The sequence below is a fragment of the Neolamprologus multifasciatus genome, chromosome 3, assembly GCF_963576455.1.
Source record: "Neolamprologus multifasciatus chromosome 3, fNeoMul1.2, whole genome shotgun sequence".
Classification (NCBI taxonomy): Eukaryota; Metazoa; Chordata; class Actinopteri; order Cichliformes; family Cichlidae; genus Neolamprologus; species Neolamprologus multifasciatus.
The window spans coordinates 17,108,222-17,122,070 of NC_140441.1; the positions used below are offsets into that span (position 1 = coordinate 17,108,222).

General features: G+C 43.9%; 1 protein-coding gene across 12 annotated transcripts in view; it reads left to right on the forward strand.

The window, feature by feature from the left end:
* LOC146521807 (adhesion G protein-coupled receptor L3) overlaps positions 1-13,849 on the forward strand; it is a 281,489-nt gene that overhangs the window by 226,855 nt on the left and 40,785 nt on the right. For all 12 annotated transcript variants that reach the window (XM_085144243.1, XM_085144224.1, XM_085144236.1 and 9 more), the window contains 2 exons: positions 7,144-7,353; positions 10,589-10,809. In XM_085144243.1, coding sequence (XP_085000369.1) covers positions 7,144-7,353; positions 10,589-10,809 — 431 coding nt within the window. The remainder of the gene's footprint in view (positions 1-7,143; positions 7,354-10,588; positions 10,810-13,849) is intronic.

A 13,849-nucleotide genomic window follows, 5' to 3' on the forward strand; every position in this document is an offset into this window, starting at 1 on the left:
TGTGCACAAATGTGCGTCGCCCTGTTAAGTAACATGGACGTCGTACGACCGGGCCGCCCTTGCGCCGCAGTGAGTAAATTTCAGAGTAAATTACGTCTGCCCACTTTAGAGACTCTTACATGGAGTCCCATCAAGCCGGCTTGTTGTTGTAAGGCTAGGCGCAGAGGCACTGTAGATCACATCATTTGCCACCCTGCCTGGGCAGACCCCCCCTCCACCTGCAGTAAAAGGAACTTTTCAGCAGAGACATTGTGTTTGGCGACGTCTCAGTCATCATCCACCTCCCAGAACAAAGAAATCATCCCGCAGTAAATCCATCACCCAGGTGTAGATACATTCCCTGCTCCTACTCTCTGTTTCTATAGCTATGTCTCTTTCTCTCTCTTCTTCTTCTTTTGCTGTTTCTTCCTCTCTGACCGGGCCCCTCTTCAATTGAAGGTGAGATTGTGATGGATAGAGGCTGCAGTCGCTGCACAGCCAGCTAGCCCAGGAGACCTCGGGATCCTCTCGCAATGCACCATGGCCGGTACCACCCACTGCATCGGCGGCTCTGTCGCACGTCGGGCTGAAAACAAGACTAATGTGTCACACGCACCGCACACCGCAGAGCATGCAAGCGCAAACATTGGCATCTGTTGACACCTTCTGCATAAGCGTCCTTCTAAAGTATAAGGAAATCAGCCTTAGTTTCACACGTCTCCTCTGTCTTGTCAGTAAGAGCATCCACGGTTGTTATAGGCTACAAGGGGAATTGGAAAACACAGATGAGCTCCCCTTTAAGAGACAATTACATGATAATAACTGATAATTTTATGAAGTTGCGCGCCTATAATAAATGAAGCTTGTAGTCAGTCATCTGCTGCCAGTCAATTCTTCACATCACTTCTTTCTTGCCACACTGTCAAACTCAGTGCTGGCATCATTGCTTTAGTCCCATCACCTTCTTGTCTACCTTCTTTGAGCCAATCAGCCTCCACTTTGTTTACTTTAAATCTCAATGCTCTTCCATAATTCTCCCTTTCATACTTTCTTCCTGCAACCCACCTCCTCTCAATCTCCATTTAACCAATGTCACTCATCCAAACTTCCATCTCCATCTTCACCACCACCAGCGTCTAGACCAACCAAGTGCCCTAATTCCAGTCACCGTTGGGTTTCTGTTCTACCACGATGGGTCATCGGAGTCTAATCGCCAAAAAGATTAATTAATTTCTCTGTCTTAATAAATCATGTTCAGTTCTTCCAAATTAGCTCTCCTCAATGAACTAAATTAAGGCCTCCGTGATTTAAGGAGTTAACACGCAGCGTATATGTCAGAAATGGGAGAAACGGGTAGCTGCGACTAAGATTATCACAAGGGCATCGAGCGCTGTCAGTGCAGAGCTGATTCCTTTGACTGATTCTGCAATCCGAGCAGAGAAACGCCGTTGGCCACATAAACAAATTAAAAGCGTTCTCACAGACGGCATCTGCGTGTGAGAGATTACGCGTCTCTTGTATCTTTTCAGAACGATTGCAGAAAAGCTTTTGGAGGAATTGACGCAAATGAGTTTACTTTGATGAGACTTCGCAAGGATAACTCTAACCTTGAGATGTAACCCTCACTGAGCCTCAAGACATTCACCGCAATTAACAAATTCATTCTACTCAACTTCATAAAGAAGACAGGGTTTAGCTGTTTCTCATAGGAGCGCTGAGCTTGGACACCCCGTTAAAATTTCAAATGAATCATCTGACCGCCATAGTACTTGTTAGCACTGGCGGCTCCAGTTGGTTTTCGGTTACATGTTGCTTTGTTGTTGTATAAACCAATCTAGTAGGTCAGTTGGTCTCACTTTTGAAGAATCAACATACGATTGGTGGCAACTGTTTCATCAGAATCTGCTTTATACATATTTTTGAAGATTTCCTCCTCCGCTTGCTAAGCGATGACGTATCAGCCTGCTTCTGACTCCAAGCTCCTGCTGCGTTCATTAAAGCTGTTAGCTCTTTAATGTGTTGTAGCGCTCTGTATCTTATTCTAGTTAGTATAAACAAGCCCCTGAAAACTGACTTTTTATTAGCCCTGTCCATGTGCTACACATCTTTAAGCTCAGTTTTTAAAACCTTATGATGTAACTGCAGCCAATGGGCTCAAAGTTTACCAGACACCAAATATTTAAATGCTTAAGAAAAGAGTCACTCTGAGGCTAATTAAGATTTCAATCGTGAGTTATCCAAACCATGCAGCAGCAGATTAATGACTAACCTTGTGTACTGGATGGATAGTCTCAGGCGTTCTGGATGGCCAGAGACAAATGCAGTCATATGGCAGGAAAAACCCTAAACATCGACCAAACTTCAGTCTACAGAACACCCGAGACCGGCGGTGTCAGACTCCAGGCAGGTTTTAGATACGTCCTCGATCCAACACAGCTGATTTAAATAGCTAAACTGCCCCCTCAACATGTCTTGAAGTTCTCCGGAGGCCTGGTAATGAACTAATCATTTGATTCAGATGTGTTGACCCAGGGTAAGATCTAAAACCTGCAGGACACCGGCCCCCGAGCCTTGGAGTTCGACACCCCTGGTCTCAGGTGTTCTCTCGACTGAAGTTTGGTCCGTGTTCAGTGTTTTTCCTGCCATATGACTGCATTTGTCTCCGCCAATCAGGAACAATCACATTAACTTCTGCTTAAGGATAAATTTAACGCTCATCCCCCATACTCGCTATGCTAATATGTAACCATCTGCTTGCTAGTGGTAAATGCAAAGTAGAAGTTTTTTAATATAGGCTTAAACACCCCAGCTCAAAGAATATAGACCTGTAGGCCATTATTTCCGTAGTAAATGTATGTGCTAGGATAAGCCCGTGTGAGCCATTGAGATAGTAGTAAGTGCCACTATTCCCAACAGACCAGTAAGTATAAATCAGTGACACATCCCACTGGATGATGGAGAGGGTGATATTTAGGCAACATTCATCACTGTCATTATAGAACATCTCCATGCTTACACCATCAGACAGTAACTATGATGATGCAGCCAAGGTTCACCGTGTATTTTATAGTGCAACAAAGAAAGTATGGTACAGCACTGTACAAGAGAGCTGTGGTTCAAAATAAATCTATTTATATGTTTAAGGCGCAGATGGAGAGGAGAGAAACCATGTTAACTTCCATAGCAACTCAAAGTCACGCTTGGACGTTATATCATAGTTATTGTAGCCTAGAACACAGTGTGACATTCGGTGCACGTGCTGAATGTCAACTCCCGCTACGCGAGCCGGAATCTCTCTCCCCCTCTCTCTCTCCCGGTCCTTTTAAATGTGACGAATTTGCCGAGAGCCCTGATTCATATGCCCTCTCCGCAACTGTTTCTCATCCCCGTGCAGATCATAAATCCTTGGTCGTACCGTAGGTGAACTTGTCACATGACTCCCCGCAGTGGGGCCACTACCCCATAGCGCAACTGTCTGCCCTGCCTGACTGCGTTTCATGAGTCAGAGCCCAGCTCTGGAGGCATATGTGGAGATTTATTCATTTTAATTGGATTGGCTTCGTGGCTCCACAGTAAGAGCGGTTATTTGAGGTATGAAGGATTGACACTCTGCTCTTGTCACTGCTCCTTACCTCCTCCACATCATTTCCGAGACTGGTTTCCGGCTTCTGACACAGGATTCAATTCAGTTTTATTTATATAGCGTAAAATCACAACCACAGTCCCTTCCGGGCACTTTATATTGTGAGGTAAAGAGCCTGCAATAACACATAGAGAAAACTAAAAATCAAGCAAACCCTTTGAGCAAGCACTTGGCAACAGTGGGAAGGAAGAACTCAATTTTAACAGGTAGAAAGCTCCAGAAAAACCAGCCTCAGGTAGGGGCAGCTATCTGCCACGACTAGTTTAGGGGTGAGGGGAGGGAGACAGGACTCAAGACACACTGTGGAAAAGAGTCAGAGGAGAATAACTAATGATTAAATACAAAGCGGTGTATAAAAACACAGAGGGTAAAAAATGTGAGGGACTCGGCGCTTAATAATGTCATCATAATTAAGCGCATGTGGTGTGACGTCAAGTTAAGACGGCCCCGCCATTATTACCAATGCATTGTTGTGTGTGCTCTTTCTTGTAACACTGCTAGAGCTCCCTCGAACCTTATTTTGTGTTGTGCGCACCCGGTGGTCTGTCTGGAATGAAAAAAGCGTGTGTGTTTAAGACATAAAAGAAAAATGTGGGGCAGAAAAACATTGGAGGACAAATCGAATGTGCACAAATGTGCGTCGCCCTGTTAAGTAACATGGACGCCGTACAACCGGGCCGCCCTTGCGCCGCAGTGAGTAAATTTCAGAGTAAATTACGTCTGCCCACTTTAGAGACTCTTACATGGAGTCCCATCAAGCCGGCTTGTTGTTGTAAGGCTAGGCGCAGAGGCACTGTAGATCACATCATTTGCCACCCTGCCTGGGCAGACCCCCCCTCCACCTGCAGTAAAAGGAACTTTTCAGCAGAGACATTGTGTTTGGCGACATCTCAGTCATCATCCACCTCCCAGAACAAAGAAATCATCCCGCAGTAAATCCATCACCCAGGTGTAGATAGATTCCCGGCTCCTACTCTCTGTTTCTATAGCTATGTCTCTTTTTCTCTCTTCTTCTTCTTTTGCTGTTTCTTCCTCTCTGACCGGGCCCCTCTTCAATTGAAGGTGAGATTGTGATGGATAGAGGCTGCAGTCGCTGCACAGCCAGCTAGCCCAGGAGACCTCGGGGTCCTCTCGCAATGCAACATGGCCGGTACCACACACTGCATCGGCGGCTCTGTCGCACGTCGGGCTGAAAACAAGACTAATGTGTCACACGCACCGCACACCGCAGAGCATGCAAGCGCAAACATCGGCATCTGTTGACACCTTCTGCATAAGCGCCCTTCTAAAGTATAAGGAAATCAGCCTTAGTTTCATACGCACACATACACATCTCCTGTATACAACATCTTGCCAGCCCCACTCCTCCCCCAATCCACCCCTCCAACATATACACAACGGCTCATCAGGCAGGAAAATCAAAAGAGCGCTCTCCCCAGACTCAAGGAGCACTGCGGCTGTTATTGTACCAGAGCCTGTTAATGATCAGCATCTGTTCCCCTCTCCGCTAGTATTAGCTGAGCTGCTACTAAACAAGGCTTCTTTGTGATTCTGCATCACCTAAGCTTCCTCAGCCTTACCTGACTCAGAAGATGGTCTGTGACCCCCATCCTGGCTCGAACTCTTCTGCTGACCGTGCTCGAAAAGTTCGGTTTTGAGACTCATCTGAGAGACGTATTAGGCATATGCCTCTTGTAGGGTGATCGCTCAGTGTATGCAAATATTTACTTGCTGCGCTGTAGCTCGAAGTCATATGTTTATTTGCTGCAGGCCAATGTATAGTGCTGTTATATACAATGTCAGTGCTTTCACAGTTGGCTTAGTTTTTAGCTGTGGTCTTGTTAACAGCCCATCAATGCAAATTTACCGTCTGCACTTAAATGTAAGTGACATTTAAAATTATGCCCGTTTGATCTTCATTAGCATTCAGATGTAATCCTTAAGTCTCAAAAGTTCCACCCAGACATTTTTTTGACCCCGGTCAGGAGCGACAGCCGGCTGTGAGGTTGGCAGATTTCTTTTAAATTAACAGCCCACCTTTCAAACTTGCACTTTATCCCCTCCTCTATTTATTTTTGAATCAATGCCCGGCAGTCCCGAGAAAGAGGACAATCCCTTCGGGAAATATAGAAGCCGCAGTAGCTGATCGTTATGTTTTGATGCAGTAATTATGTTTAGTTATTAAATCAAGATGTTGCTCTCTGAACCACACGCTTTACATATAGATGGTGTCTGTTTTTGGAAAGTCTGCTTCTCCTCGCTGGTAGCGGAGTTATCAGAATAATGGCATTTTCCTTCTCCTGATTCCAGATGGGATTGCACTGGAAATCACTCATGCGGGCTTTGTTAGATGCTGTATCTTTTGAGCCACGGCTCACAACATTGCTCCAAGGCCCATCGGCCTTGTTAGCATGCTTTTATTAGCACTGACCATTATGTTTCAATTGAGTCTGTTTAATGGGATTTTGAATGGTACATTATTTAGCTTTCACTCTTAGTAGATGGTTATAATTGAAATGAAATACCAGTGAACAGAGTTTGGAATGAAAGAAGATAATGTTCCTCTACCGTTAGCTGTTTTAGCCATTTGTCCATTACGTTTAACTAACTTTCAGCTAAATGTTTCAGTGTGTCAGGTGTTACAGCTGACTCTATGTGGAAATAAATTAAATAAATGCAACGGTTGGGACGTTATTGAGAAGTGTTTGAGGCATCACCGGTTTGTTTGGGTTTTTGGTTCGTCATGTCGGGTTCTAACTGAGACCAAATAACTCAACCATCCTGCAGATTCTGCGGTTTTAGTCGACTTTACCTTTTCCTACTGCTGTCCAATCATCCCTTATGTGCACTTGCCTTTTATGTGCTGATGTAAATTCCCTTTCGTGACTACAGGAGAATAACTGTTGATTCTTATCTCTACCGCTAAAGCCTGAATTTACTGTCAGCATACGGCTTTTTAGTGCCCAAAACTGGCTGTGGTGGCAAATTACTTTGTGAAAAGGGAAAATTATCTAAAAGCAACAGTGAAAGTCATTGACCATGTAGTGGTTTGATTGAATTCCTGTTGTGCTGGTCTATGACACCTGTGGCCCTTTTCGCGGCTCACTTTGTTTCACTTTGTTGCCCGACCAAAATGAAACAACGGGGGGGCATTTTAAATTGATTCACACTGACTAATTCATGATTCATTTCAGCCACCTGTGGCTCATGGGTAGTGGTTTATTGGCTGGTGGAGTGAATGCACTTTACCCCACGAAACAATAATGAAAATAAAAGCTTCAGGATTGTCGCTGGTATTCATGGTTATTGTTGTTTTTACCACAGATTTATTTTGTCTTGCCTTTACCAGTAAAATTTATATTGATATAAAAGAAGCGGTCTTGGCAAACATCAAAATGCTTCTCCTGAAGGTGAAAAATAACTCAAAATTTCTTTGTTTTGTGTTGTTTTTTTCTTTGATGACATGACCAACAGTGGACTGGCCTTGGTTTTATCGGTTTCTCTCATCACTTTTGTTGCAGAACACCGACCCTGTTCACGAAATGCTTCTAGACGTCATTACTTGGGTTGGCATCCTCCTGTCGCTGGTCTGCCTGCTCATCAGCCTTTTCACCTTCTGCTTCTTCCGTGGCCTCCAGAGCGATCGCAACACCATCCATAAAAACCTGTGCATCAGTCTGTTCATTGCCGAGTCCCTCTTTCTGGTGGGGATAAATCGGGGTGACCAGCCGGTAAGATTATCACAACGTTGCTTTATTTCTTTGTTGTGTGCTCGCAGTTAGAATGCAGATCAAGCTAGGACGCATCAATGATCAATATAAGATATTTCAAAATGTTTATAATCGATAGTTATGTTTTGTGTAATAAGTGAGCAATGATGTTGAATTTGGTGTGATGGTGGGAAGATTGTATTCATCTTGTACATAATTATCATTCTGTTCAAATTTCCAGTGTTCACACTGTAGGCGACAAGTTTTATTAATAGCCAAGCACAGGTAGCAACAGTACTCTGCAAAGGTCTTGAGCCACCCCTCATTTCTGAACAATATTTCGCCTGACTTTGGGGGTATTTAAAAGTTTTTCCACCACTTGGTCAGGCCTAAAATAAACTGTCAGTTGATGAACAGTTGATGAAGAGGGCCTGAGAGATGCATCTGACCCTGCTGAGGATTTTCAGGAGCAGTTTTGTATCATAGATAGGCATGTGTGAAACAAGATGTAGGCTCTGTTATGATTTCCGTCGGCGTTGTTAGGCATCTTATAAAAAACTAATAGAATTATGAATGTAGAAATCCATCTGCAACTTAAAATGCTATCTGGAAAGCATCCCCAAATTTTGGGATCATCTAGAACTGATCCTAAAAACACAGCCAATGGAGGAAAAGCATACCTGGATAGAACCTGGAACTATCTCTGGAACTATGACTGATACATCTATCAGTCATGGATTGGCCTCCCCATAGCCTGGACCTCAACATTATTGAAGCAGTGTGGGATCATTTTGACAGACAACAGAAGAAAGGCAGCCAACATCCAAAGAAGAGCTTTGACCTTCAAGGAGCCTGGAGAACTATTCCTGAAGTCTACTTAAAGAAATATTAATAAAGCTTGACTAATAGTTTTCCTTCTCTGTTGAAGAATAAAGGTGAGCCATACCGGATATTGACTTTCAGGCTTTATAGAGTTATAGACTCTGCTTTTGCCTTGTATATTGTATTTCCATGTATGTTTCAATAAGTCACTTCAGCCATTTCCCATTTTCCTTGTAAAATATAAAGAAATGAAGGGTGGCTCAAAGCCAGTGTGTTTCTGCGGACACGAACTCTTACGACCGATACTTCACATTATCACTGAAGCACTGAGGTGCAACATCAAATGCCTGCTCTTCCCTCATTCTTGTTCTCTTAGATGTCTCTTCCTATTAAAGGGAAGTTCTTCCTCCCCACCCGTCGCCAAGTGCTTTCTCTGGAGTATTTGCCTTATAGTATAAAGCACGTTGAGATGACTGTTGGTGTTGTTGTTCCCAGAATTTCTTATGAACAAAAGGTCATCTAATTCCTCAAACACTGAAACCAGTTTCCTCAGTTTATCGGTTTTAAATATGCCGATAGACGTACCTTTAAAAGTGGAAAACCTGCCTGATGCGAATGTGTCTGCCATCTCCTAGTCCATGGAGGCATTCAGGTAGAAGTGATTCAAACAGCTAAAAGCCACTCTTACTGTAAAACCGGAGCGATGCATTTAAATTGCCTCGATGAATCGCCGGTGAGGTACGTCCACTGTCTTCTTCCCAGTTTTAAGAGCCTAAAATGTTTTGAGAAAATATAACCTTTGGCGTCCTGTGGTGCTGTGAGTGCCGCTTCCCAGCGAGTGTCAGTGGCCGTGGACTCTTCAGCCTCTGCCGGGCTCGGTGAGACGAAACAGCGAAATAAAAGAATCGGATGCTTCTTATTCAACAAATGTTCCCACCTATGGTTGTGCCGAAGCAAACACATACTTGAAAGTGCACTCACATACTCGTGCAGCAACACCTGCCAACTCGCTGTCACATTCTCATATCTCGATCGCTGTTATATTATGCATTCGCCAGCGTGAATTCATCCATTCACCCCCACAACCAGCCTCCTGTTGCAGTTTTTCAATTTGCAAACACTTCAGACTAATCTGGATTAAGCTGTTCAATGCACTAAACCTCCTCCTAGTATAATAACTGTAGTTTGGATGGCATTACTTTCCTCAAGAGCTCAGCTGGGGTAGCAGGTGGAGGCTTGCTGTCACTGTACAGTCATCTTCAAGTGTGCGCGTGTGTTCTCGACACTCATACGGGAGACAAATGCAGAGTCATTACACGTGTACAGGTTGGCAGAGGGATTTTTTTTAATTTCCTCCAACAGCTTCTCGCAATCACGGCATTTCTACTTGCTAATGAGGCAGAGTACACAGTTAGCTTTGCGTTCCTGGGGCACAGACACCGGAATGCACATTATTGCAAACAGTCTTTGTAATAATTTGATCTATTTATTGCCATTGTTTATATCATAATAGCCCGTCCTCCCATGCTAGTTCACGGCTGGGTTACAAGTGCAGAAAAATGATGATGTCTCGCAGAGAAAGAAAGGAAGTGCCTTTACTTTCTAGCCTCGAGCAATCAAAGCAGATTGATATTTTGCTCTTTAAATATCATTAAAGCTATCAGAACTAAAATAAACCTCCTAGTTTAGCTCAACTCCCTGTGAAGTTGAAGATAATGCTTTTAGCCCCCCTGCTTCTATAACATTTTATGGGCACGATTCACAGCTCAGCTGTAAGATCGCTCTCCTGGACCGCAGTTAATGTCCACTCAACCTTTTAGTAATTTAATTGAATCCATTTCAGTGACAAAATACACTAGTTATGGTCAACTGTGCCAATGATTAGATGAGTCCATGTAAGTACTGTATCTTATTATTGTTAAGAAGCGCGTGGGCGTGTGCATACATGCGAATGACAATCTATGCCTTCCACATCTGGTCCGGACAGCTCTCTTGTCAGCTCGGAAAGTTTGGAAGCACATTATCTGCTCGTACCTGGCCATAGTGTTGCTTCAAATGGCTCTTGGACTGCTGACTTCACTCCCTCATATTTCTCTTTCATCCATGCCAGCTGCAGCAAACAAGAGCACATGGGCTCAGTAGCTGCAGCGTTTCCTCTGCCAGTCACACAGGCAAACATCCAGTCACTTCAGCCAAACAAAGCTTAGCAATGCTAATTGTTAGAAAGGTACGAGCACGGAGAGGTCAAAAAACGCTGCTCGTTTGCCGGCACACCTTGCCACAGTTGCCGTGCCTTGCAGCATGACATTTAAATCTTTCAGGAAATTGGTAAAACAGCCAAGAGCGAGTGAAGCTTGTCTGTTTTTTGGTTTTGTTTTTTCCATTCCCTATTTACCGCTCTCTCTTTCTCTCTGTCACCACTAAACCTTCCCAGATTGCGTGTGCTGTTTTCGCCGCCCTCCTCCACTTCTTCTTCCTGGCAGCGTTCACGTGGATGTTCCTAGAGGGCGTGCAGCTCTACATCATGCTGGTGGAGGTGTTTGAGAGCGAGCACTCACGGCGACGCTACTTCTATCTGGTGGGCTACGGGGTCCCAGCGCTAATTGTGGCCGTTTCAGCTGCGGTGGACTACCGCAGCTACGGCACTGATCGAGTGTGAGTACATGTGGAGCGAGCGTGTGAGCAAAACTGTCACATTTCTTCAGATGAATTGGATTTTCTTTCTTTACGAAATTCCCACAAAGATAATATTTTAACATCTTTTTAAGACCATAATGGAAAATACTCTTGCTTGGATTTAATCATTTATTGCATATGGGCAGCTTCTAAGAGAGGGCAATATTCTGCAGGTCTTTCTGGGGATAAAATCAATATAAAAATAAAGCCCATTACACATCCAGATCAGTGTATTTTGTAATTTTATTTAATGTTAAGCTTTAAAACTACTGCAGTTCTTAATACAAAGACTTATTTTTACACCAGAGGCCTGTCAGATGTGGGTGTTTTCCAAGCCGTAAAACCTCCAGGGCTGAAAAATGAAGCCAGAAAGTGTCGTTTCCAAAGTTACTCAACCCATAAAATCCAGAACTTGACATGGGAAACACTTGATTTTACATCGTAGACAAAATGGGTTTGAGCTCTATAGCTAATTTCCTCCATAATATGACGGGTGTATATCACGTGCAGTAAGTATTTCCATCTATCCTCCTCTTGTTTCTCCCGCTTATCCAAGCCAATCCAGTGGAGCCTATCCCAGCTGTCATAGGGCGAGAGGCGGGGAATGCCCCGGACCGGTTGCCACTCTGTCGCAGGGCTAACACACAGAGGCAGACAACTCAAAATCAAACCTATATGAATCACCAGTTAACCAAACCCCACTAACTGCATGCATTTGGACTTCTCTGCCCCTCCACTACATTCTTGAAGTTCGCTGTTTGACCTCTCATGTCATCAGTGGTCCTGTTCTTTAAAACAAGCTGCTGACCTGAGGTCAATTACACCTCTGCCAACATTCAAATACAGACGACCTTGTTCACACAGGCCTGCACTCAGTAGCTCTTATGCAGTAGTTTTTATGTTTATCTTCTGTGTTAAGCTTTTACATAGTTTACATTATATGAGTTTACATATAATGAAATGCCCTATATAAATAAAATTGCCATTGTGAGAGGAGGCAGGGGCACCCAGAGAAACCCCGCACAGACACAAGGAGATATGGTCATCTTATATAATTCAACTAGACCCTGTTGGTCTGGTGTTGTTGGTTTTTTAAGCCTTTTAGATGTAGCCTGCTGGACGGTTAAATCATTAACAGCCCATCCAAAAGTGAGTGAAATGTTATTTTAAGTCTTTGACTTGCACTGATTAACAGGTATGGCTTGCTAACCAAGCTTGGCAGCCTTCGCTGCTAACTCCATCCTCTCTTCCAAATATGTGGCTCCAAAGGAGGAAAAAACTAGATGAAGCTGGCCAAAATGCTTATATCAGGGCCTCTGATCTTCTTGATGGCTTTTCCATCAAGAAGCCTCTATCAAAAGCCAATTTTCTATACCAGGGATCAAAGCCTTGGGATATTTTCTTATTTCTTTTTATCTATGCATCATTTTTTGTCAGCTCCTTTTGTGAATTATTGTATCTGTTGTGACTCCCCCAACTTTTTCTAGGTGAAAACCCACAATATAGAACATTTCCACATGTTCATGCGGCATGTTGGATCCAATAACGCTAACCTGAAGAAACGATGAAAACGCTATATAATCACTGACTGTGATGAAAAACACTGCCAGCACCTTGTATGTGTTTGCGCTGGTTTGAAGAGCTTTAATAATCTCACAGATGACACTCCAATAGCTATCATTCATCCTTCAGCTGTTACTTAAGCTGAGTGCGTTTCCCTTTTTTTGCTGAATGGACATTGTTTTGACAGTGAAAAATGCTAACTCTGGGAAAGTTCAGCTGAGCAAACGGTGAGCTGTTGTAGTTGGAGTCTTGAGCGAAATTGCCAAAGAGGACGAGAAAGGTTCAGCGGGGAGGCGAGAGGGAGTGTGAACATGGAGACTGGCAGAGAGAGAGGAGATTAACAAAATGATGAGGAGTGACGGAGACTCCCGTTTTGTGTTTTCCTACACGAGCTGCAGAAGATATGGTTCCCTGGCTCTTCTCTCTGAAATGCAGTGTGGTCTATAAAGCGGTGCCAAGCGGAGGATCACTCTCCATTCCTCTCAGTTAATCTCAAACCGATCTGAAAATAATGAAGACCAGCATCAGCAGTTTGCTTCTCTGATGTTTATCATAAACGGCTCGCACACATAGGCTTCCACACATAAGCAACTGGTAGACGGCGCATTTGTAGATTGGTGGAGCAATAGTTCTTAGTGATGGATGAGGCGATAGCTGCCACCGCCTGAGCCTTGGCATCATGTGAATAATTAAAGCCTGCCACCGGTGGAACAATTATACGCAGCCATTGAAGGATGAGGGGAAGGGACGAGGCGCGACACGTGGCGAAGATCAGGAGGTGGGGGATAGCGCGTGGTCCTGCTGCAAATTGATTTTTGGTACCGCGGTGGCGTTATCGTGGGTGGTGTCGTTTGAGTCGAGATATCCAACAAGTTGCGGTGAACCAGGCGCCGCAGATGAATGATCTCGAGCGATTCATATTAACTCAACACATGAAAAAAAAAGCGCTACAGCAGCCTGAAGGTCAAGCTAGCTTTTGAATTCTAGCTGTCCGAGATTGAAAAGGAAAAGCTGATCTGAGTAGGGTTTCCATCCAGCTACTTGAGCAATTACTCTCCCAAATGTGCCCTTGAGCAAGACGTTAACCCTCGTCTCGTCCAGGGAGGCTGCTTTAATGGTCAGCAAATAAGGACACGAGTCTGTGTGATTTCTCCAGTTTAATGAAAGTAATACATCACACCACCTCAAAATTTAAGGGGTAGACTCAGTGCTTAGCTAAAGTAATTCAGTAATCTACATACAGTCGTTGGTTAATCGTTTTCATCCCATTGGACGTGCAGAAAAAAGGTTAAACATCATGAGCGGGGCCTTGTGGAGTCTTCAACTGTTTAATCTGGCCTCAAATATGGCCTAATCCAGTGCCTTTATTATTAATTGTTTCAGCTAATATTTTTAGACATGTGTTATTAACACTGTCATGGTGCCATTGAAAAAGGTACATGAGGCTAGCTTACCT